The sequence below is a fragment of the Drosophila serrata genome, unplaced genomic scaffold (genome assembly GCF_035046125.1).
Source record: "Drosophila serrata isolate PLE 108 unplaced genomic scaffold, ASM3504612v1 contig_241, whole genome shotgun sequence".
Classification (NCBI taxonomy): domain Eukaryota; kingdom Metazoa; phylum Arthropoda; class Insecta; order Diptera; family Drosophilidae; genus Drosophila; species Drosophila serrata.
The window spans coordinates 2143543-2166970 of NW_028257139.1; the positions used below are offsets into that span (position 1 = coordinate 2143543).

At 40.5% G+C, this 23428-nt stretch overlaps 7 protein-coding genes across 7 annotated transcripts; all 7 read right to left on the minus strand.

Moving 5' to 3' along the window:
• Positions 1 to 407: 407 nt before the first annotated feature.
• Positions 408 to 8801, minus strand: alpha-Est7 (alpha-Esterase-7). The gene is made up of 6 exons (XM_020958183.2): positions 7409 to 8801; positions 4821 to 5133; positions 1994 to 2144; positions 1375 to 1938; positions 1140 to 1309; positions 408 to 1082 (listed from the first exon to the last, which is right to left on the minus strand). The coding sequence occupies exons 1-6, from the start codon at positions 7453 to 7455 to the stop codon at positions 609 to 611; spliced, it is 1719 nt and encodes a 572-aa protein (XP_020813842.2). The 5' UTR covers positions 7456 to 8801; the 3' UTR covers positions 408 to 608.
• A 3-nt stretch (positions 8802 to 8804) lies between these two features.
• Positions 8805 to 10853, minus strand: alpha-Est6 (alpha-Esterase-6). Its single transcript, XM_086831854.1, is given in 4 exon segments — positions 8805 to 9339; positions 9392 to 10279; positions 10335 to 10469; positions 10471 to 10853. Coding segments are annotated over 4 exon segments (1827 nt in total). The 5' UTR covers positions 10819 to 10853; the 3' UTR covers positions 8805 to 8883.
• Positions 10823 to 12269, minus strand: Rtnl2 (reticulon Rtnl2). Its single transcript, XM_020958500.2, has 3 exons — positions 12122 to 12269; positions 11296 to 11819; positions 10823 to 11217 (listed from the first exon to the last, which is right to left on the minus strand). The coding sequence occupies exons 1-3, from the start codon at positions 12184 to 12186 to the stop codon at positions 10904 to 10906; spliced, it is 903 nt and encodes a 300-aa protein (XP_020814159.2). The 5' UTR covers positions 12187 to 12269; the 3' UTR covers positions 10823 to 10903.
• Positions 12270 to 12392: 123 nt separating this feature from the next.
• Positions 12393 to 14660, minus strand: alpha-Est5 (alpha-Esterase-5). Its single transcript, XM_020958184.2, has 5 exons — positions 14590 to 14660; positions 14256 to 14529; positions 13973 to 14123; positions 13014 to 13747; positions 12393 to 12949 (listed from the first exon to the last, which is right to left on the minus strand). Exons 1-5 carry the CDS (start codon positions 14598 to 14600, stop codon positions 12497 to 12499), a joined length of 1623 nt encoding a protein of 540 aa, XP_020813843.2. The 5' UTR covers positions 14601 to 14660; the 3' UTR covers positions 12393 to 12496.
• Positions 14661 to 14905: 245 nt separating this feature from the next.
• Positions 14906 to 17059, minus strand: LOC110188693 (esterase B1-like). Its single transcript, XM_020958498.2, has 4 exons — positions 16974 to 17059; positions 16636 to 16912; positions 16433 to 16583; positions 14906 to 16359 (listed from the first exon to the last, which is right to left on the minus strand). The coding sequence occupies exons 1-4, from the start codon at positions 16982 to 16984 to the stop codon at positions 15173 to 15175; spliced, it is 1626 nt and encodes a 541-aa protein (XP_020814157.2). The 5' UTR covers positions 16985 to 17059; the 3' UTR covers positions 14906 to 15172.
• A 157-nt stretch (positions 17060 to 17216) lies between these two features.
• On the minus strand, positions 17217 to 19341 carry LOC147643884 (esterase B1-like). The gene is made up of 4 exons (XM_086831856.1): positions 19200 to 19341; positions 18870 to 19146; positions 18663 to 18813; positions 17217 to 18608 (listed from the first exon to the last, which is right to left on the minus strand). The coding sequence occupies exons 1-4, from the start codon at positions 19211 to 19213 to the stop codon at positions 17422 to 17424; spliced, it is 1629 nt and encodes a 542-aa protein (XP_086687982.1). The 5' UTR covers positions 19214 to 19341; the 3' UTR covers positions 17217 to 17421.
• Positions 19342 to 19462: 121 nt separating this feature from the next.
• alpha-Est3 (alpha-Esterase-3) lies at positions 19463 to 22714 on the minus strand. The gene is made up of 3 exons (XM_086831855.1): positions 22486 to 22714; positions 22150 to 22414; positions 19463 to 21163 (listed from the first exon to the last, which is right to left on the minus strand). Exons 1-3 carry the CDS (start codon positions 22491 to 22493, stop codon positions 19739 to 19741), a joined length of 1698 nt encoding a protein of 565 aa, XP_086687981.1. The 5' UTR covers positions 22494 to 22714; the 3' UTR covers positions 19463 to 19738.
• Positions 22715 to 23428: the final 714 nt, after the last annotated feature.

The following is a 23428-nucleotide window of genomic DNA, read 5'->3' on the forward strand; positions in this document are numbered from 1 at the left end:
AAAAATATATTTGAACGGAATAAAAACATAATTTCCAAATATAATATTCTAACTATAATTTAACTTCTTACTTTAAAGTATTTAATGTCATTTTTCAAAGTTAATATGATTTAAAATTCAAGAATTTTTCGTAATGATTTTTATATTTAATAGACTACTCAAAACCTAATCCTACTAATGCATATTATTCATTTAGCTAAAAACCTAATTAAACTGATTTTTATTTGCCTATTTTGCATATTGTTTTTAATTACTATACTTATCAGCAGCGGTATAAAGTTAATTTATTTAATAGAATATTTATAAACTTGATTAGTTTTCACTTTTTCTGACATCATTTAATATAAATATTATAATCGCATATTACCCACTTCTTATTCTTGAAGAAAATTAATGTAAACACCTTATTAGTAAAGCAATGATTTATTTTAACAAGCTTACTTGGTTTAATAATGTAAATATTGCTCTATATATCAAAAATTATTAGAATTAATCCGTCAACAACCTCTTACCACTTTGAGTTAAGCAAAATTATGCAATATATATTTAGTAAAGCATTCTTTTCTATATACAATTTCTAGTTATTTATATTGTTAATCAATAGCTCCTTAAAAGAGTAGATCCTTGTTGTCATCGTAAAGGCTCTCCCAGGCCTTAATCTTAGGCCACTCGGGCATGTTTATGAACTTCAGGTCATCGCTAATGTTCAGGCACTTGAAGACATCATCAGATTTTCGAACTGGATCCAAGGTCAGAGTGTCCATGCCGTTGATCTTCTCGCTATAGGGATTTCCGGTGGCTGCAAACTGTGTCCAGATGCCGATAGTTCGCTCGATATTCCGGTACTCGCGGCTCTCCTTGGGCAATCGGCGGGCCAACAAGCTGGTGAATTGGTAGGTCAAGTCATCGGCATGGCTCACTCCCTTGACTCCACGTCCAAAACGCATGAGGCGATACGGGAAGATGAGCTCCTCGGAGTCAAAATCGAAGCGATAGAGGTAAACTGGAGCCCCGGCTGCATAAGCATGCCGAGAGCGAATCACCCGGATAGCCGGGAAAACAAAATAATGAATCGAACAGAGCTGGAAATTAAACAATACTTTCATTATCATTAGGATGTACTCTATGAAAATCCTTACATCCATGTAATTATCAGCGGTGGCCTCGGTTCCAGTGCGTACAGCATCACGTAGCCTGGCACCCCAAGCCTCCTGCTTTTCCTTACTGGGTTCCGTAGCTTTCAATTCTTTGGGTATAAAGGGAGTACCAGCATCCACCTGTTGGGCCACCTGAGGCATCAGTTTGATTTCTAAAAAATTAGCATTTAATTATTAAAAATCATATACTAACAAATCACTTAATAGTTCAACTCACCTGGCATCCAAAGTAGACCCTCGTACGATGTATTTCCAATCATCATGGGTATAGAATTGCTCCAGGCGGTCTTCATCATCTCCTTGGGTGGCTTGGGTATCACGCAATCGGGCGTATGGAAGAGCTCCAGGGAAGGACCGAAAGCAAACATGATCTTATTCATGCGATCCTCAATCGTTAGGACATTCTCCTCGACCCGAATAAGGTCCTTAGCCTTAACAGTTTGCAGGAATTCCAGTACATCCTTGTCATTATTCTCCCCCTTGTAGCCAACCAGCTTGGCTATCCTGTAGGCATTGTGGGTGATGTCTCCATTGTAGGCCCAGGGAGCAATTGCACTGCCCGACTGCAGGATACCCCGATGAAAGAGTCCTTGGGTCTGCTCAGTTATCATCATGTAATGGGTTGAGGCTGCGCCAGCACTTTCTCCAAAGACAGTGATGCAGTTGGGATCTCCACCGAAACTGGCACAATTATTCTTGATCCACTTGAGGGCCAGCACTTGATCCTTAAGTCCAGCGTTGCCAGGCACGTTTAGCTCTGACGATTTCAGACTCATGAAACCTAAGGGGTTATAATATGGAATAAGACAGGGATTTAGAAATAATTATAGACTTACCCAAAGCACCAAGACGGTATTGGATGGTAACGAGAACCACATCTTCCTTCATGAAGTAATCCGGTCCATACCACTCCCGACTGGCTTCACCAATGATGAAGCCTCCACCATGAATCCAGACTAGAACGGGTCGAGGCTTGTCGGGTTTAACCTGAAATGAACAATTATTTTATATATCTATATATATAAAAATGCTCTGTTCGTGTCTACATCCTTCATAGACTCGAAAAGTTCTGAACCGTTTAAGCCCAAATTTTTACACAACATGCGTTGAGGTTCCAGCTCGGTTATTGACTACTTTTGATGTTGATAGCTTATCTGCGGTGGCGAATATATCTATTTTTTTAGCGTTTCCAAGTGCCCCTACTGCTGCGCCATCTACAGGCAGCCAGCTGAATCAAAGCATTTCCTGTCAAACATTCAAAACATATTGAAAGAAGAAACTTGAAAAGTTCTCAACCGTTTATGCCCAAATTTTTAGAGAAGATGCGTTGAGGTTCCAGCTCGGTTATTGACTACTTTTGATGTTGATAGCTTATCTGCGGTTGCGAATATATCTATTTTTTAGCGTTTCCCCGTGCCCCTACTACTGCGCCCTCTACAAGCAAATCAAAGCATTTCCTGTCAAACATTCAAAACATATTGAAAGAAGAAATTGGAGATACAAATTTTATTTTTTGTTCAGGTTCAGTAAGAAACGAAGTCATGCCACCAAAGAAGTCGAGATTGGGTCGTCGTATTCGCAATACAGAAGCAAAAAGACGTAAGATTACGAATATGACTGACGAAGAACGGGCCTCCATCCGAGAGACGCGGCTGCGCGATGAACTTTTACTCATACAGGTTAATGATTCGGAGGACCGATTGCAATCATATATTGAAATGTCGTCAGATGTTTCATCAGTACATTGTCGATATGTATGCAAAAATTGAAACAACGTTTGCTGTTCCTCCGATTGAATCAGAACAAACTTCGGTCCGAGGAATATATCCATTTGAGGGATGCTGTGATGAATGACCGTAATACAACCAACGTTGGAAAGCTCAGGATTTTGCCATCCTCATACATAGGTAGTCCGAGCCACATGCATGAATATGCTCAAGATGCCCAGGCATATGTTCGTTGCTACGGCCGTCCAGACTTATTTATCACCTTCACATGCAATCCAGCTTGGGACGAGATAGTACAGCTGTTATTTCCTGGACAATCGTATAGGGATAGGCATGACATCACAGCCCGTGTTTTCAGACAAAAGCTCAAGTCACTGATGGATTTCATTGTGAAACATGGAGTTTTTGGATCTGTGCGGTGCTGGATGTATTCAGTAGAATGGCAGAAGAGAGGATTGCCGCATGCGCACATACTGATTTGGCTGTATGATAAAATTACTCCAGACGAAATTGACAATGTGATATGCGCTGAGATTCCACGGGCAGAGGTTGATACAGATTTGCATGCAGTTGTCATCAAGAACATGATCAATGGCCCATGTGGTACCCTCAACCGAAGTTCACCATGCATGGTAGACGGGAAGTGTTCCAAGCGATATCCTCGAGCATTTACAGCCAACACCGTAACAGGGGACGATGGATATCCTCTGTATAGGAGACGGTCAACTGAAGATGGAGGGACTTCGGCAACTTTAAACATGAGAATTGGTGATATTGAGGTAGACAATCGTTGGGTGGTTCCATACTCAACACTATTGTCAAAATCATACAAAGCGCACATCAACGTAGAATATTGCAATTCCGTGAAATCGATTAAATATATCTGCAAGTACGTGAATAAAGGCAGCGATATGGCAGTTTTTGGTGTTCAGGCAGAAAATGGGGACAGCAATGCAGTACGAGTTGTCGATGAAATATCTCAATACCAGGCTGGAAGATACAAAAGCAGCAACGAGGTTGCATGGAGAATTTGTTCGTTCCCCATTCATGAACGCTATCCAGCTTTAGTTCACTTGGCAGTCCATTTGGAGAATGGTCAACGTATCTATTTCACAGAAAGAAATGTGCAAGAAAGAGTCCTGAATCCGCCAGCGACAACTCTGACTGCCTTCTTCACCTTATGCCAGGAAGATGATTTTGCCGGAACATTAATGTATTCAGAAGTGCCCTCTTAACCACAATATGCCACAGAGAAACGTGGCAGGGTACAGCTAGTTAAATAATATATTTGGTATTAAAATAGAGTCTATAAGAAGAATATTAGTAAAAGTATTTAAAAATATAGAAAGAATAAAGTAAATTAAAATAAAAACTAGGTAATGATTACAGATTATGGGTTAAACTATGATTACAGATTATGGTTTAAACTATCTAAGTTCCATTTGTATTTTACACGTGTCTTTAAATAAACAACCCTTTTCTTTTATAGGTTTAAATAAATCTTTTAATCTACCTCCCTCACATATGCCTTTGTTAAGTCTTTTATACTAAAATTGTTCGTAAACAAAAAATCTTAATACAAAGTACACATTTCTCCAGCCTTCATTGTCTTATCTTATTTTGAATCTGCTCAGAGAAATGTTATTTTTTGGGCTTTATGGCCAATATTTGCTTCTGGCTTATATATTTTAAGGCATTAATGATGGCATCACTGAGAAAAATACCCCTTAAAAGTTGGCTTTGGCAAAACATAAGCTCAAAGTGATATCATCTAAAAGGTCAAAATATATGAAATGGGCATTTGTAATTAATGAATAAGATGAAGTCATCCGTTAAGGTCCATTCCTTCATACTTGTATGAATGAATTCTTAAGATATTTGTTGACAGCTTGTATAATTTATTTACTAAAATATATTTCACCTAAATAATACTCACATTATTGGTGTAAACATTTAAGTAGAGGCAATCCTCGGAACCCTCGACCTTGTCAAAGATGAATTGCACTTGGACGGCCTTGTCTTTGGGCTGGCTGCAATCGCGAACTCCTTCCCAGGGTATCGGTCGTTGCGGAGCCTTAAATCTCAACTCACCGATCGGTGGCTGGGCATAGGGAATACCCTCGAAACTGAAGTAGGGCACATCGTAGAGGGATAATCGTTTGATACCCTGTACTTTGCCATATTCGGTTTCGGCCACCACGGTCTCGTTGGTCGTTTGGCGATACTGCTGGACCTTATGCTCGATGGTTCTGCATTTGAGTGACGAGAGGAAGCATAATTAGCATAACAATATCGAAACCGAATCGCACCCGGATAATTTGATATTTTTGTCACAAAGTCAATTATTTTAATTCAGTCTCAAAGCCACATGCCACTGGGCAGAAATGCATGCATTGCATTAAATTTAAATTGTTTTGCTGCTGTTCATAACATCGAATCCACCGACAGCCCAACCCATAGCCAAACCCCAACACAATCCATTTCTCAGCTCTATGAAATGGACTGAAGAAAATATCTAATAGATAAATTCTCTTTTCTCATTTCAATAAACATATATTTGTAAGTTACAGAGAAGTATTTAAAATTGTATGTTATATTTTCCAAGCTATTTTTTTCAATATTTATTCAAGCTAAACACAAAGAGCCCTGCCTTAATGCTTCTAGTTTTAAAATATTTTCTAAATCTTGAATCTTAAAATACTTTTTCAAGTGTATTGCTGCATTTGCAGACTGAGTCTGGTCATCGGGCTTAGGTGGTTCAGTCGACTGTGTGGTCCACCTGCTAACCAGGCACGTCTGTCAGTGATAAATTAACACAGTCCTGGCACTGCTGCCCGGTGGCCAGTGAAGCAGCAATCCGGAGTGCTCCAAATTTAAGGCACTGGACGGACAGGCCTTAAATCATTTCGGGTTTCGGACTACCCTTTTTGGCTGGCAGTTAATGAACACCAAAGTATGCTCATAATGCTCATAATCTTGTGAATATATTATAGTCCTAGGCCATTGTTCTGTCTTATCATCAGCTGCCAGTTGCTTATCAATGTCAGAGAGGAGTAGGCATTATATTTGTATATTCGATTTAATAATAAAACACCAATTATCAGAAGGGTCACGAATATCACCCATTTTGAGCATTAAAAAATTAATTGCATATTATTAGCTTGGCATAAATTGCGTTATGTATTTATTTTTAACACGAGTAATGTGAAAAATTGCCTATAATTATTCAGAGCCCTCTTCAGAGTTTTTAATTGCATTAAATTAAAGCAGAAAAAAATAAAAAACCACACCAATTTAGCTGTCAGCGTAATACAATTTTAATATGCCAATTATTATAGGAATACTGGGGAAACGTGTTGAAATCGAAACTTTTCAGCAATCAATCGATTCTTCAATATCAAGGTTATCACATTTGATAAGAGCAGACACAGAATGACTTGGGGAAATTAAATAATTATAGTTGGAACACAAATCAATGTTTAATGTTATCATTTATGGGGTTTGGAACCCTTACAGAGTCTACAATCGCGTTGTTTACACTGGAGAGCACATATTCAGTTACCAAAGTGTTTACGTTGCACAACAAAGTAGCTCAAACCCCATTTGCTTAAACAAATTGAATTTGCGTATCGATTAAATGGCCATAGCCATGACATTACCGTCTACATGGAGTAATAAATATAAAATATTAATGCACGTTATACTGATTAAGCAATAAATACAGTTTTATGAATTTATCCAAAGTCGATTAATGGTTACAAGTGACATTTTTATTACCAATATAAAAAACTTTGTCAAATAAAGCGATGGAAGATGGAGAAACTTTTATGAAATTTATCAAGTATTTTTGTTTTATCTAATTTATGTGCTAAGTAATGTATAAAAAATTCATAATATTCAGATAAACTTGTACAAATAAGAAATTTTTGTTTGTAATTATCAGAGCCTGTCTTTGAAACTACAAAAATTTACTAAGACTCTTAGTTTTCAAGTGCCAGTATTTAATTTAAAAAATATTCCCTGCAATTTCTGAATTGCTGCGAACTTGATTGGAAAGTTTCACAATCTAAATTAATTTATTTCAATTTTATCAGCACTCAACAATGTTCCCTGATGACCTACCTACCTATATTCCCGGGTCTTGCGTAATTTCACAAAATCTAATCTGTCTACAGCAAAAACTGACTCAATTAGAACACTAAATAATTAATAATTCCAACCACCAACAGTATTAGTCATGCCGGACTGTCAATAACTACAAAAAAAAATTACCAATAAATTAAAAAAGAAAACAGAAAAACCGCAAAAATAAAATATACTTAGCAAACAAAGAACCTGAAACACGAACCGCTACAATCGACAGAGACGACCACAACAATAGCACCCACAAAATAAAATAAATAATAAGAGAAGACTGTGCAATCGAAAGTATAGAGGGGAAAAGGCACACTCTCCTCAGTCATTAATATAAACGATAATTGAATTAATAATTCCCCCGGCATTAAGGTCGCCTCCAAAACTTACTTGAGGCGCCATCGCAGGCGCTCCACAAAGCCGAGGTTCTTGTTCATATCGGAATAGTTCAGTTCACCATAAACGACACGATCGATTTTCTATATACACAGAATAGGTTCACGAGCTGCGTACTGTTGCGGGCCAGCGACGAACTGAAACTGAAATTAAAAACAGACTTTTTCCAGCGGCAGAGCGCCAAATAGGCAAAAAAAAAAAAAAAGAAGTGAACAACAACAAAAAATTATAGAAAAAATATATAATACATTAACACAAATATCGGAATACAAATTAAACCGAAAATAAAGAAGAACGAAGAGAGCCAAAGAGAGAAAAAGAGAATAAACTTAACAAGAAGAAAACGAAAAAAAATGTTATTTCAAGTGCAGAGCGGAGATAAACTACAACAAAACAGCAACAAAAGTTACTGATATAGCAACAAGCGATCATCGAGCGTGGGCTGTCACTCAGCAAAGGGGGTTCTGGAGGGGGGTTTCAGGGGGCCAGAAACACCTCCCGAAGTGCCTCAGGCGAATGCATAATTAATCAAACACTGTGAAAAATTAAAAATATTCATTTGCGCAGTGCAAAACGGTGTTCAAGTATGTGAATCTATAAGATAGCTTAGCCAAAGTACGCTTCAACTTGAACAAGTATCAGTAGCTATAAGCCGCACCTTTTAACTAAGCTATAAGTATTTGTTAAATAAAATAAAAGAAAATAGAAATATCAAAGAGATTAAGGTCTAGGTAACTTCTGAATGTACTTTCAAGTTCTAGGCTATGTTTTTTTGTATCTTTCTATGTTATATTTAGATAGGAAAGCACTTGATAAATTCAGCCCAAGAAGAGCATTTCTAGCTTCAGAAATTGTTTTAAAATTATATTTATTAAAGAATATATATTTCTTTAACAAAAAATATAATTTAACTCAATTATTTAATGGGTTTTTATCTATTTCAAAGATTGTTTTGAGCTTAGGTATCTTCACTGTATCTTCATTTTAACCAAGTATCTAGAACTATTAGCTCCGCTATTTGTCAGCTACTTTGACAGTTAGTCAAGGGGAAAGCGGGGAGAGGCGCCCACTGAGTGGGTCAACAACATTTTGATCGCGCCGGCAAAACTACGGTAAATAAACAAAATTTATGTTGTTTTGTTTTTGTTTACACGGTCATAAAGCTTATGGCTGGTGTGGGGCGTTGGCGCAAAAGCTTTCGATCTAGTAAAGCCACTGAGAAGCTTTACAGTGGGAGTTAGACTTTAATTTTGCAACAAAAAATATTTATTAATATATATTTACATTTAATATTTAAGAATAAACTGAGAAAATCGATATGAAACATTAAAATAAAGGAAAATTGCATCACTTCCCTCGTAGCGCTTTTAAAATGAAAAGCGTTGTAAAATAACATTAAATTATTTAATACAAAAAATAATTCCTATACAAATTTGTATGAATTTTCTTATTAAATTTTGAAAGCTAAGCTAAGCGGCCATCTTGTGAGAGTTATAAAGACGATTCCATACCTCCAGACCATCCTTTTCGATTTGCGTCAAGCACTCAACGTTCTGTCCAATGTTTAGAACCCTGAAAGGATACTTGACGGTGACCGGTGTCCATTGATCGGGTCCTGTCTCTGAACAATTGGGATCTCCCGTCCTGGCAAAGGTGGTCAATATGCTGACCATCCGCTGAATTGTGAGATATTCGGCAGAGTCTAGTGGTAGCTTCTTATGATCCTTTTTGCGAAAGATATAGCCCAGGTCATCGGCATGGCACACTCCTCGCTTGATATCATCACCGCACAGGTTGTTCCGCATCAAGTTCCATTTGGGAGAGTCAAAGTCAAAGCGATACAGATAAGTATTCGCCTGAGCCTGGGACAGTCGTGACAGGACCACACGATGCATGCCATGCCAAAAGAGCTTGTAGCTAAAGAGCTGGAAGGGAAAGGTCTTAAGCTAGTTGAGGAAAGAATTTATCCGAACTCACATCCAGAATCTGCGTAACATTGCTCTTGGTTATTCCACGGGGTCCATAGTGATACTTGACCAGTTCATCGGAGGCTTTAAGGCGCTCCTCGTTGCTCATCGAGCAGTACAGCTCGTGGGGAAGCACCATCTCGGGTTCATGCTTCAAAAGGTCCAGCATATAGCCATTGTCCAGCTTGCAGAATGGATAAAACACCAAACCCTCAAAGGATGTGCCACCCAGCAGCAGAGGTATACTGCCAGACCAGGACTCTTTCATTAGCTGCGGGTAAGAGGCTTGGATCAGTCCCTCCTTAGTGCTGGCCAAACCCGGCACAAAAGGGTATAGGAAGCCGAAGCAACGATCTCGAGGTGTAAAGAACTCGTGTCCCAGCAACTTCTCAGCCGCCACATTGCGCAGGAACTCCAGCATGGAGGCTTCAGTTTCCGGTCCCTGATATCCTGCTGCTATGGCAAGACGGGAGAACAAATTTTGCTTTTCCGGAGAATACACCCAGGGACTCAGTATCGAACCGGACATCATGATGGCCTTATGAAACAGACACTTTGCCTCCGGCAGGCACATCATAAAGTGAACCGATGCAGCTCCGGCACTTTCACCAAAAATCGTTATATTCTTTGGATCGCCGTTGAAGTTCTGAATGTGTTGATTTACCCACTGGAGAGCCATTATTTGGTCGTGGAGACCCGCGTTGCCAGGAACATTTGACTCCGGACTCGGTAAACTGAGAAAACCCAGTGAGCAGAGACGATAGTTAAAAATCACGTAGACAATATCCTTGCTCATCAGGTAATCCGGACCGTACTTGGATCTTAAGGCACCACCTGTGCGAAAACCTCCTCCGTAAATATAGACCATGACGGGCAGGGGAGGCTTCGATTCATCAAACTAGAGGAAATAAAATATTTAGAAAGCAGACAGAATAGGTATTTGAGTCACTCACATGCTTTGTGTACACATTCAAGTACAGGCAATCCTCGCTGCCAATGACCTTGCCTGTTTGCCGATCCACCTGTAGTGGTATAGGCTTCTCTTGAAGGGTTTCCAGCTCCTGGTTGCCCCACATATCCGCCGTTTGCGGAGGCCACAAACCGAAGCTCACCCAGCGGCGGCTTGGCAAAGGGGATTCCCTCAAAGCTGTAGAATGCTTCGCCATAGAGGCCACACTGCCAGCGACCCCTTACACTTCCCACAGAGAGCTCCACGACTTTGGAGTCCGGGACACCTTCATTCGGACTTGTGGTGGTGCAAAGGCCGCGTTGCGGCTTGTAAATGCGCAGACATTTGCATTGACTCAGACTACGACTACTGGCCCGGCAGAGTTTCCACATGTCATTATCGATTCCGATGCTTGAACGGAGACGGGCAGGGAACTTGATCCGCTGTACAGTGAGTCCCAAAATTTTGAAACGAGAAATAAAACACATCTGATTGAATAATAAACAACTGTATTGGCACAACGCAAATTTTGAACATAAACTTCAAAAGTGATTTCGTAAAATTGAATGCAATTTAAATCTCCTCGATGGGTAGATCCTGGTGCTCGCAATCGCGACATCGGCAGCCCTTGCGATGCTCTGCCTCCAGAAGATCGAGTAGCTGTTCATTATCGGAGATCTTATAGAGCAAGTTGCTCTCACTGGACTCCTCTTCCTTATACTGACCCTTGGCAAAATTATCCTCTGGTGGGTTCTCTGGGTTTTCAGTCTTAGTTTCGGGTATCTTCTTATTCTGTTTCTTGAATTTACTTAATTTTAGCAACTGAGCATCAATAAATGGTTGGTACCATTCGTAAAGTTTTGGTAAGGTAAAAAGTAGGACGTGTACTGTGAGAGATAGGATAAATTATTGTTAGTTTTAGATAAGGTGTCCTTAGATTAACCCCCACTTCTAATAAAACTCACCAAATAAAATCAATGTTATTCCGTTGAAACAATCGCCCAGCAAATTGAGGCCGCAAAGTATCGCGAGGCACTTAAGAGAGTCCTCCCAGCTCTCCACCAAAATCAATCCAATTAAACGATTTAAGCAAATGTTCAGATAATCAACGGCAACACCAGCCAGTCGCATTGTCTCCTCTCGAGGTATATCAATCCTAACTTTCGGATACATACACGTTGCAACCTCATCCTGGACTCCACCGCCCTTCCTCCACTTTGTAAACTGACAGAAACAACGATATGCGACAGCTGCCAGAAGTACAGTGATGCCTGCCATGCTGATCACACTAATCACCGAGTGAGCCATGATGTCCAGGAGCAGGATCACGATGGTCGTGAATACCACCAGGGTTAGGCGGAAGCTTCGCCACAGCATAAGGTCCTTAACAGCCGACAAAAGCTTGTTCGGGGCCTCAGCCGGCTTCAAATTTTTGGAATCCATAGTTTCTAGCTCTATATTTTCAGTTACAGACACAGGGGACGACGAGCTGGGAGTAAATATAGCTATGAGTTTTCGAATGTGAATGCTTTTTGAAAAAGTCAAGACCAAATATATGAGACTAGAAAAGAAGCCAACTTTGAGGACCGAAATATGGATCACCTTTTATATTTTTATGTATATTTGTATATTATATATTATACAAATTACAAAATATTATAAAACTTTACTAAGGTTAAGAAGCGAGAGAGATTCGCCAGTTGAAGATTACCAAAACAATGGACTTTAAAATATAAAAAACCCATTAAATACAATGTCAGTGTGTCATAAATTGTTTGCTTTGTTACTTACGTATCCTTAGACCTTAGCAGAAATGATAAGCCTGTCCACAATATTATGCAGGACTCAAAAAACATTTTAACACTTTGACAATAGCAGCAAGGTTTCGTACTAAAAATGATTGAGAAAACATATTCAAAATGAATGAATGAAAAGCCGACTTTGGTTAAAAATGTATTGCAACAACTCTAGAGTGGGGTTTTTTTTTTTAATAAATTTAAGGTTATCACCACCATTAAGAGTATGAAGATGTTACCTTTTGGTTGCGATGTTTAACTTACAATTTTTGATCAAGTCTACCTTTGTTTTATTTATTTACAAAAACGTATTTGTTTAAACATTATTCTAGCCTTCTAAAAGCCTGTTAAAAGTGTACAAACTTTAAGTTTAGATCAATTGATCCGGCTTGTAGATGGAATCCCACACTAACAGATTGTCGTACTCGGGCAGATCAATAACTTTCACCTCGTTGCTGATATTGAGAACAGCCCTTAGATTTTCCTTTGTTGAAGGTTTCCAATTAACTTGGCCAATTTCCGGGCAGTTGGGATTGGAAGTAGCTGCAAAAGCAGTCCAAATACCAATCATATTTTGAATGGCACGATATTCCGGCGAGGTCTTCTCCAGCTTCCAAGATGCAGCGTTCCTAAACAAATAGCCAAGATCATCAGCATGGGCCACTCCAGTCTTAATATTATCTCCACAGAATTTCGTTCGATAGAAATTAAAGTTGGGGGAGTCAACGTCAAATCTGTAATAGTATGTTGGTGCTGTGGCATAGGCAAGGCGAGCGTTCAAAGTTCGATGAAATCCATGCCAAAAGACTTTATAGGAATAGAACTGGAAGGAATATAAGAGTAAATTAATTCTCAGAAGTATAGAATACTTATATCCTTATACTCACATCGAGGATGGTCATAAAGCGCTCTGCACTGGGCGGCTGATCTCCAAAGTAGGTTTTAATCAAGAGCTGCCCGTACTCCGTATTCTCCTCGTCGCTGCTCACCACTCGCACCTCGTGCGGCACCATTCTCTGTGGATCCTGGCTAAGGCTGTCCAATGATTTTAGATTAGCAGCCACTCCGGGATACATGAAGAGACCCTCGAAGGAGGTGCCTCCCAGCATAGCAGGCAGGTTGTTGCTCCACGCATCCCGAGCCATTTCCACCGGGTGCTTGGGCACCACACAATCCTCACCCACATAGGACTCCACGGTGGGTCCAAAGGGAAACAGCATACCATTCCTTCGAAGCTCGGGAGTTATCAGATTATGATTCACCAAATCTCTGGCAGGAACTCCACGTAGATACTCTAACACCTTGGCATCATTGTTTTCTCCATTGTATCCCAACTGCTGGGCCAGACGGAAGGCAAAGTCCTCGGTGGGGGTACTGGACCAATAGTTGTGCAGAGTTCCCGACATAGGGATGGCCTTGTGGAAAAGCCCCCGGGTCTGCTCCGTACACATCATAAAATGGGTGGAACAACCGCCAGCACTCTCGCCAAAGATCGTGATATTGTCAGGATCGCCATTGAAGTTCGAAATGTATTGCTTGACCCACTTGAGAGCCAGTACCTGATCCTTAAGGCCAGCATTTCCGGGCACCTGGAGACTGGGATCCTTCAGGGAGAGAAAACCTGCAAGGGAATTCATTTATTATATTTACAAATATTTTGTTAATTATATTTCATCATAACACAATAACAAAAACATACAACTGGATTCCAAATCTACAACTTCATTAGAAATTAACATACGATTACAAATTTGATATTTTGAACCAATTGATAAGATACGGAAAGAGTCCAAACTCTTGGCGACTGAAGATAAGGTATAACCAACCCCTTTTTTTGCTAACTCACCCAAACAATCCACACGATAGTTGAAATTTACCAGGACCACGTCCTTGGTCATGAAGTAGTCCGGGCCGTAGAGCTCGCGTGTGGCCTCGCCCACGGTGAAGGCCCCGCCATAGATGTAGACCATGACCGGCAAAGGCTTGTCACTCTTTAACTGCAATAAAAAACAAATCATCCATCACAAATAATAATCAAAAAGAAAAACATATAGAAATTAATGAGGAATTTAACTCATTTCTTTTCTTGGCAATTTCTAATTATCTAATATTTCATTGTTATAATTTACCTGCTTGGAGTAGACATTCAAATACAAACAATCCTCTCCTCCTTCGATTACTTTCGTCATCAAACTCCTCTGGGTGGGCTTCTCCGCAAAGTGGGTGCAATCCAAGACTCCGTTCCATGGATCCGCCGGCACGGGGGCCTTAAAACGAAGTTCACCAAGCGGCGGCTTGGCAAAGGGAATCTTCTCGAAACTGAAGTAGGTATCATCGTAGAGGCTCTGACGTTTAACACCTCTAATTTGACCCAGGGGCAGGGTTAGTTCACAGCTTTCGAGACTGCATTAAAAAGGCAAATTAACTGAGAATCTCTAGTTTCCTATGTGACGTCAACCTCACCTCTCCGACATCGTTTGGCAGTTGTCCGTTCGCAGCGCGTGTCTTCTGTCAACTAAATCAAAACGATTTAATTTGTACTTCCAAAGCCAAAAAGCAATGGAAAAAGTTCCAGCTGCCACAGAGGTGTTGGAAAAAACGTGTCCAGTGATCGAGCTTTTTTTTAAGGGGCTTATTGTGGTGAAAAAACCTTATCAGGCAATAGAACTAATCAGTAAATAGTACTTTTAGCTCAAAAACATAGTACAAACAATCATGATAAAGGGTTTATTATTATTATTTAGGTTAAGCTTTTTTTAAATGATTAAATATTTGAGGATTGGCTTGAAGTTGTTTATTTAAACTAAACAGACATCTTTTAACGTGAACATATAATTATGCAGAATTTTTTACAGTTTAGTAGAAATCACTAAGCCTCTCTGAGTTATAAAACTATTGGTTTTTATTCGTGGGGGGTTACTTTGCCTTAGATAGTATATTATATATTAAAACGGGTACATGTTTATAGTTGTGTTTATCTCCGTTCCAAAATCATGACATTCGGTATCTAGATACCTTTATCTTTAGAACTAAATGACAGAATGCACTAAAACATCTTTATCCCAGCCTCTTTGTATAGACGATCGTGGCATTCCATTCTCGACTGCTCGGGCTGCGATATGAACTTAAGATCCTCATTAATGTCGAGCAGCATCCGGTCTCCAGTTGAAGTTAAAGGCTTCCAGTCCACAAAGGGTTGGGTTAGAGGAGCATTAGGATTCGAGGTGGCAGCAAATTGTGTCCACATGGCCACCATACGGCAAATGGTGGTAAACTCTGGTCGCGATTTGTCCAATTTAAAGGTGGCCGGCAGCACGTAGATATATCCCAACTCATCAACGTGGGTCACACCTCGAATACTATGACCCCAATAACGAATTCGGTAGAAGTTAAAGTCCGGCGAATCGAAACCGAAGCGGTATAGATAGGTTGGTGCCTGGCTGTAAGCCAATCTGGAGCGGATTACTCGCTCCTGCGAATGCAGTGTATTGATGGTGAAGAGTTCCGTCAGTTCCCTTAAATGTCCCAATGTGAGATCCTCCCCATGAGCCTGGCAGAAGTATTCACACAGCTCCACTCCCATTGCCCGTTGTTGGGCGGTATTAGTGCCATTCATTAGGGTACTCGGAAGTACACGCTCCGGATACGTCTGCAACTGCTGCAAGACCGTGGGATCGGTTAGGAATTGGCTTAAGTACATCAGTCCGTCATCAGTGTTTGCTCCCAATATAAGGGGAATGCTGTTGCTCCAGGTACTGCGCATTAGGACAATAGGTTCCGCCAGTAGAACGGCTCCAGGAGTGGTGTAGCTCTCCACGTTGGGTCTGAAAGGCATAGAAAGTCCCTTACCCTTCTCTGAATCAGTCAAAAAGTCCGCAGAGACAAGACGATTGGAATCTTCCTTTAAGAGGAACTCAAGGACCTTCCTGTCCACTTTCTCGCCCTCGTAGCCCAAGTGCTTCGCCAGGCGATATTCCACATCAGGCAAGCGATTCACCTCCATGGAATAACCCGCCATGAGAATGGCCTTATGGAAAAGTCCCTCTGTCTGGGGAATGGCCAAGAGAAGCTGAACTGCCATGCTGCCGGAGCTGTGACCAAAGAGGGTAATGTTATCCGGATCACCATTGAAGTTGACAGCATTTGCCTTGATCCAACGGAGGGCAAGAACCATATCCTTGAGACCAGCATTACCAGGAATACCCAAAGAGGGATCCTTGAAGGCAAGAAACCCTAAATTTCACAGTTTAGAAAGGATAAATAATCAAAGGAAGATGGAATATAATGTTGCTTTAGAATAACTCACCAAGTGGTCCCAAACGATGACCGATACTGATGTGAATGACAATTTCTCTCATAAAATAGTCCGGTCCCCAGGCTCGTCTTGAGGGATCTCCGCTTTTGAAACCACCACCATGGATATAGACCATCAATGGCAAGGGTTTATTGCTTTTCAACTACAAAAACTATTATTGAGAAAAAGGGTTAAATCGAATTAGGAAGACTCACAGTTTTCATGGATATATTCAGGTACAAGCAGTCTTCGGAACCCTCTACTAATTTGGTATAGGTGCTCACTTGGATGCTCTTGTCCAGAGGCATGGAACAGTCCCGAATTCCATGCCAGGGCTTCACATCCTGCGGCTCCTTGAAGCGCAATGCTCCAAGCGGAGGTTCAGCATAAGGGATGCCATCGAAGGCATAAAACTGATCATCATACAGACCCTTGAGCAAAATTCCTTGAACTTTTCCGTGTGTTGTCTGAACGACAGGAGACTTCTCTGTGCTGAAAGTAGTACCGAAAATTTAAAGGGTCGAATTCCTTGACTGGAATATATTTCTCTTACTAATCCGACATCACATCCACTCTCCAGCACCATTCAGCGTTGACTGTGCATGGACTTTTGAAAGAAACAAATCTCTACAGGGAACGCTGATAGCCGCTGCTTATCAACAATCACCAAAACCGTAACAACGATAAATTTCGTTAACAAAAAAAAAAGGTTTCTAGAGAACAAAGTCAAGAGGCTGTTTATCGCAAGAGTTATTAAACGTATAGGCTTGGGAATATGTAAAGAAAATACAGGCAATAAAGCTATATAGCTAGACAAATTTCTGATTATAATTAAGAATCCTTCACAATTGAATTTTATAAACACTTTTATTGTAATTTTGACGTCATCAGACATTGTATATTAATATAAGAAGATGGCATTATACTTTCAATTTTTAAACTTTTATGATCATTGTATGAAAGTCCCTCGAGAATTAGGTCTAAAAAAGAGTATTTTGATTCTAAATCAAAGGCACTCCAGCCTGCTCGTACAGTCGATCGAAGAACTTTAGCTTTGGCATTTCTGGTTGTGGAATAAACTTCAATTCCTCACTGATGTTGAGCACCATTCGGGTGCCAAATCGAGCGACTGGCTTCCACTCCACCAGGGACTTGGTAAGCGGAGCATTTGGGTCCGAAGTGGCTGCGAAATGGACAAGCATGTTAATCATGCGGCGAATGGTTATGAATTCCGGTCGAGACTCGTCCAGTTTAAAGGTGGCGGGTATCACGAAAATATATCCCAACTCATCCACATGACCAACTCCTCGCTGTTCCTTTCCGAAAAATCGGATGCGGTAGAAGTTAAAGTCCGGCGAATCGAAATCGAAGCGGTACAAGTACGTTGGAGCCTGACCGTAGGCCAATCTGGCCTGGACTAATCGATCCTGCGCATGAACCATGCTGTGTGTGTAGAGTTCCACAAGTGCATCCGAATGATTTAGGGACAGATATGCACCATGTGCCTGGCAGAAGCCTTGGACCAGCGATTGTCCCAACTGGCGACGCTGGCCGGTATCGCAGCGAAGCCTCAACGTAGACGGCAATACACATTCCGGACTATGTTGAAATTTTGAAAGCCATTTCGGGTTCTTTTTAGCAAAACCAATGGGGAATATGCCCTCGCCGCTGTTGCAGCCCAATATAATAGGGATCCGATTGCTCCAGGTCTTGCGTTGAAGTTCAATGGGCTCTGCTAGGAGTACAGCCTTGGGGGTCACATAACCTTCCACACTTGGCACAAAAGCTAAATTAAACCCGCGGCTCTTCTCCGCCTCTGTAAAAAAGTCCGAGGAGACTAGCAGATGAGGATCTGCCTTTAAGAGAAAGTCCAAGACCTGTTTGTCCACATTCTCGCCCTCGTAGCCCAAGTGTTTAGCCAGGCGATACTCCATATCAGGCAAGCGGTTCAACTCCATGGAAAAACCCGCCATGAGGATGGCCTTATGGAAAAGTCCCTCTGTTTGCGGACTGGCCAACAAGAGCTGAACTGTCGTGCTGCCGGAGCTGTGACCAAAGATGGTAATGTTATCCGGATCGCCATTAAAGTTGACAGCATTTGCCTTGATCCATTGAAGGGCTAAGATTATATCCTTTAGGCCAGCATTGCCAGGAATATCCAGCGAAGGATCCTTGAAACTGAGAAAGCCTGCAATTTAAAAACGTTTTCTATCTAATCTATTCTCTTTTCATACCAACTTACCTAGAGGACCAAGCCGGTGACCGATGCTTACGAAAATTACATCTTCTTTCATAAAATAGTCCGGACCCCAGGCTCGTCTAGAGGAATCGCCACTCTTGTAACCACCCCCGTGAATATAGACCATCAGCGGCAAAGGTTTCTCGCTCTTAAACTGCCAAAAAGATGATGAATTAATCAGCTTATTTATGTTCAATTGAAATGACTTACAGTCTTGACAGAGATATTTAGGAACAGGCAGTCTTCAGAACCCTCTACCAACTTGGTGTAGCTGCCCACTTGAAGGCACTTGTCCAGGGGCTTGGATCCGTCTCGAATGCCATACCAAGGCTTAAGAGCGTGCGGTTCCTTGAATCGCAGGGTTCCCAGCGGAGGAACAGCATACGGGATGCCATCGAAGGCATAGAACTGCTCATCGTAGATTCCCTTGAGCAAAGTTCCCCGTACCTTGCCGTGTGTCGTCTGAACCACCGGCGAACTGTTACTGCTAAAACCATTATTAGGGTATTAAAATAATTATAGAAAAGAAAATTCAGTTACTAGTCGTCCGTCATCTCCGAGCGCCAGAGCTGCCTAGATTGTACTGTGCGTTCCTTTCATTGATACAGTGAAATCCCAATCAATGAATTCGTAAGATAACCGCGTCTTATCGTCTTTAAAATAAGCTGTTCGTTCAGCTATCTCGATTAAATTTACTTCACATAAACACGGGGCATAAACACAAAAACGAAAACTTAACCATCGTCTGTAGGGGTTAAGATTGTTTGATGGGCAGTAAAAATTTTGTAAAATATATTACAGTCTTTCCTCCTCACAGAGGTTTTTTCCCTGTGCTCAAAAGTAATGTTTATTTATAAAAATCACATAAAAGAGTTTTTAAATGCATATAAAATCAAGTAAGACATTGCAAATAATTAAAAAAAAATATAATGTCCAGCTTATATAACTTGAACTAATACTCTACATTTCCACAAATACAAAATACAAATACAAAATCATTGCAAACATAACTATTATATTCTATTGATAAAATTTTGATACACTTAAATTTGAACTATAATGGCATTTTATATGGTCGACTAGGCCGATGACTGACACACACTCTCCCAAACCCTGAGTTTCTGGAGTTCTGGCAGCTCTATTAGCTTAATGCTATCCGAGATATTCAGACACTCCAAGGACGAGTTACTATCCAAGGGCTTCCACTCCTTGGTTCGTGGCAGCTGCTCCGTGATTAGCTTGCAGTTCGGATTCGATGTAATGGCAAAACTGGTCACAATGTCGATCATCCGTTCGATGGTGAGGAATTCGGGGGTGTGCTTGTCCAGCTTCCAGGAGAAGGTTCCATACCAAAGATACGAATGATCATCTACGTGGGCCACACCCCTCAATTTATCCCCGCAGTACTTAATACGCTGATGATTAAATGTCGGCGAATCAAAGTCAAAGCGATACAGGTATGTGGGAGCGTTGGAGTGGCGCAGTCGGGACCTTAGAGACCTCAGGATGGGATGCCAGAAGACCTTGTAGCTGGCGTACTGAAAGATATATACAAAAACTATACTCTCTTGCTCTAAATGATACAGAAAATCAAGAAAAGTCACCTCGCAATAGGCACGTAATGACTCCGGCGACATGGACGATAGGTCGCTGTTCGCAAAGTGCGTCTCCTGCAGCCGCTCGCCCAGGTGTCTAGCCAAAGCCTGAGGCAAATTTCGCTTTACATCCAGTGGTAGCATGTGCTCTGGCTCCATCTTTAAGCTCGTCAGCAGATACGGTGCCATGTGCACCCGGGCATACATTAAAAGTCCCTCGAAGGAGGTGCCACTCATCAGGACTGGAATCCGATTGCCCCAGGCATGGCTTAGCAAATCCTTGGGATGTGCAGGCAGCACACAATGCTCGGTCTTATAGGGCTCTACCATGGGTCCAAACTGAAAGACACAGTCATCCATATGCTCCCTCTGGTTGAGCAGATACGGCTGCACCAGTTTCTCCCCCGGCAGGCTTTGTAGGAAGTCGAGAACCATGGCATCGGAGACATAGTCTGCACCCTCCATTCCCAAATGAGCGGCCAGTCGATGGGGTAACTTCTGGATGGGGCAGAGGGACCAGGAGCAGAGCACATTGCCCGATTGCATGATGGCCTTGTGGAACAGTCCCTCAGCATTGGGATTTAGCATCAGATAATCCACGGAGGCAGCTCCAGCACTCTCACCGAAAGCGGTGATGTTATTGGGATCCGCATTGAAGTTAAGAGCATTCTCCTTGATCCATTTTAGGGCCAGAAGTTGATCCTTGAGTCCAGCATTACCGGGCACACCAACAGCAGGATCATTTAGGCTTAGGAAGCCCAGTGGGCCAACGCGATAGGAAATAGTTACCACCACCACATTACGCATCATAAAATAGTCCGGACTGTGCAGATCCTTGGTGGGATCACCTTTCTCAAAGCCACCGCCGAAAAAGAAGACAATCAGTGGAAGCGGAATCGCTGAATTGAGCTGCGAATAAAAATAAATATTGAATAAAAATATGAAGTGTGCATATAAACTTAACTTATATTGTAATGGTTTATATATTTATTTAGTTATATATTTGTTTTTTTTTTTCTTCTCTTTACTTTATATTTGTTATTTGTTTGATAAACTCTATCCACGGTATTGAAATACGTTTTCCGCGTTATCTTTTAACAACAAAAGTCAGCTGCAAAGTTAATTCTTATCTGAATATGTATATATTTTCAGGGTTATAGCTTTGTACTTAGACATGCAGACTTATGTGACTCAACGTAAAAACTATATTTTTATGGAGATATTTATAGATGAATTTCTTGTAGAAGTTTAGTTTCTCTTACGAGACTGAACTGGTTAATATAAGATTATTTATAATTTTTTTTCTCTTACGTGACTAAACTTTTACTTGAAGTTTACATGCTGAGAAATTATAAATAAATACTTATAAGAACCAGTTCAGATTTACTGTCTTGGCAGTAATATATGTATTAGTAATATTTCTAGTGATCATAACTAAATATCATATATGACATATGAGGAGGATATTACTAATTTTAATATGAACATAAATCTTAATTGGAGCATCGAAAAGAAGTTTAACTTGCAGAGGATAATGCTTATATTTTATTATTATGTTTGCACTGAGCATTTATTATATCATATTATTTTACATAAAGGTGCCTCTACTGGCATGCGGATCGTTGTTGATGAATCATTGATGAATAATTGATTAATTGTTGATGATTTTTTGATGAATGGTTGATGAATGGTTGATGAATTGTTGTTGACAGTTTATAACATGTCCATGTTAAGTTCAACAGTAATTTGTTTGGACATTCATCAATGATTCATCAACAAGAACGCCTTGACTGTTGATGAATTACTCCTGAGTGGTACTGCAGGGCTTTTATAAGAATGTAAACACTACAATATGAACACAAAATCGGGACTGATTGATGGACGACAGTAAATACCTCCTTGGCGTACACATTGAGGTACAGGCAATCCTCGACTCCCTCCAGCTGCTTGGTGTAGTGATTAAACTGCAGCGGCTTCTCACCCTTTTGGGTGCAGTCCAGCGGCTGGGACCAGGGCTCCACGGGCACGGGGGCCACGAACCGGAGGCGACCTACCGGCGGCTGCGCATACGGAATGCGCTCGAAGCTGACATACTGTTCGCCGTACACGGCTGTGCAGAGTTTTCCGCGCACCGGGCCGCTGCTCGTGTTTACCTGCAAGCTGGAAATTTTCCCCCCAAGAGAGAAAATTAATTCACTGCAATCGTAGTTGTGATCCAAAGACGACCTCACCTCTCCATTTCCAAGGGCTAACTGCTCGCTGGTACGCTGCGCTTTTTTATCTAACAATGGAAAACCATTTACGTTGCTTTTTATCACGCAATTCGAGAGGTCGAAAAGAAAAAACAAAATAAAAACAAAATTTGTTCAGAGACAGCTGATTTTCAGTTTGCTTTAGTAGCTTTTTACAGCCTGTGTGTGTTTGTGTGTGTGTCTGCCATACTTGTTGCTGTGCTTTTGTGTGGTTTTTGTTGGTGTTATTAAGCTTTTGCTGTTATCATCAGCTGTGCGGTTAAGAAGAAGCGATCAATGTCAGAAGCTCTGCCGTGGTTAACAGAGGCTGCGACTGCGCTGTTCTGTTAACATTCAAATACCAGGGCTACAGTAATTAATACTGTTTTAACAGTAAACAAATTTATAATATTGCATTAGAAGGTTTAGAAAAATTTTATTAGAAAATTATTGGTAGATTGGTAAAATTTGCTTTGAATTTTTCAATTATTATTCTTATTTACATACCCGTGTTTTTGGTATACTTCTTGGACCTCAAATTATTTATGAGCTTGTTATTAAAGTTTTATGTTTATTTCGTTAGAAAAATAGTATTACGTTATTATTTTTATATAAATTTCTATTAAATATTAAAATGATAACAAATAAAATATACCATTTATAATACAATTTAGAAGTGTTTTTAAAATAATGAATATTATTCGTTAAAAGACTAAAAAAAAGGCCAAGAATTTCAAATGTGTATTAAATAGCTTATTTGTTTTTTTTCTGGTTTTTTCGTATTAATATTTCCTTAGAATTTCTAATAAATATAAGGCTTTGCTTGCATGGAATGAAAACTTCAAGAGCCCATAAGGTTCTCCAATTGATCTATTAGCTTCTATACTTTTCGTTTGTTTATATTATTACATACAAACATTCAAAATATGTACATAATTTATAA

Coding starts and splice junctions, on each gene's coding strand:
- alpha-Est7 (XM_020958183.2), bottom strand. CDS start 7,455: ATGAACAAGAACCTCGGCTTTGTGGAGCGCCTGCGATGGCGCCTCAA. Junction 5,134..7,408: donor CGCCTGCGATGGCGCCTCAA/GTAAGTTTTGGA, acceptor ACTCAAATGCAG/AACCATCGAGCATAAGGTCC. Junction 1,083..1,139: donor CCGCTGATAATTACATGGAT/GTAAGGATTTTC, acceptor TTTAATTTCCAG/CTCTGTTCGATTCATTATTT.
- Rtnl2 (XM_020958500.2), bottom strand. CDS start 12,186: ATGTTTTTTGAGTCCTGCATAATATTGTGGACAGGCTTATCATTTCTG. Junction 11,820..12,121: donor CTGCTAAGGTCTAAGGATAC/GTAAGTAACAAA, acceptor ATTTACTCCCAG/CTCGTCGTCCCCTGTGTCTG. Junction 11,218..11,295: donor AATAACATTGATTTTATTTG/GTGAGTTTTATT, acceptor TATCTCTCACAG/TACACGTCCTACTTTTTACC.
- alpha-Est5 (XM_020958184.2), bottom strand. Junction 13,748..13,972: donor CTATCGTGTGGATTGTTTGG/GTGAGTTAGCAA, acceptor ATTCCCTTGCAG/GTTTTCTCTCCCTGAAGGAT. Junction 12,950..13,013: donor GCTTTATGACCATCCTCGAT/GTGAGTATAAGG, acceptor TATTCCTTCCAG/TTCTATTCCTATAAAGTCTT.
- LOC110188693 (XM_020958498.2), bottom strand. Junction 16,584..16,635: donor TGAATATATCCATGAAAACT/GTGAGTCTTCCT, acceptor TAGTTTTTGTAG/TTGAAAAGCAATAAACCCTT. Junction 16,360..16,432: donor TCATCGTTTGGGACCACTTG/GTGAGTTATTCT, acceptor TGTGAAATTTAG/GGTTTCTTGCCTTCAAGGAT.
- LOC147643884 (XM_086831856.1), bottom strand. Junction 18,814..18,869: donor TAAATATCTCTGTCAAGACT/GTAAGTCATTTC, acceptor TCTTTTTGGCAG/TTTAAGAGCGAGAAACCTTT. Junction 18,609..18,662: donor TCACCGGCTTGGTCCTCTAG/GTAAGTTGGTAT, acceptor TTTAAATTGCAG/GCTTTCTCAGTTTCAAGGAT.
- alpha-Est3 (XM_086831855.1), bottom strand. Junction 21,164..22,149: donor TCAATGTGTACGCCAAGGAG/GTATTTACTGTC, acceptor TTTTATTCGCAG/CTCAATTCAGCGATTCCGCT.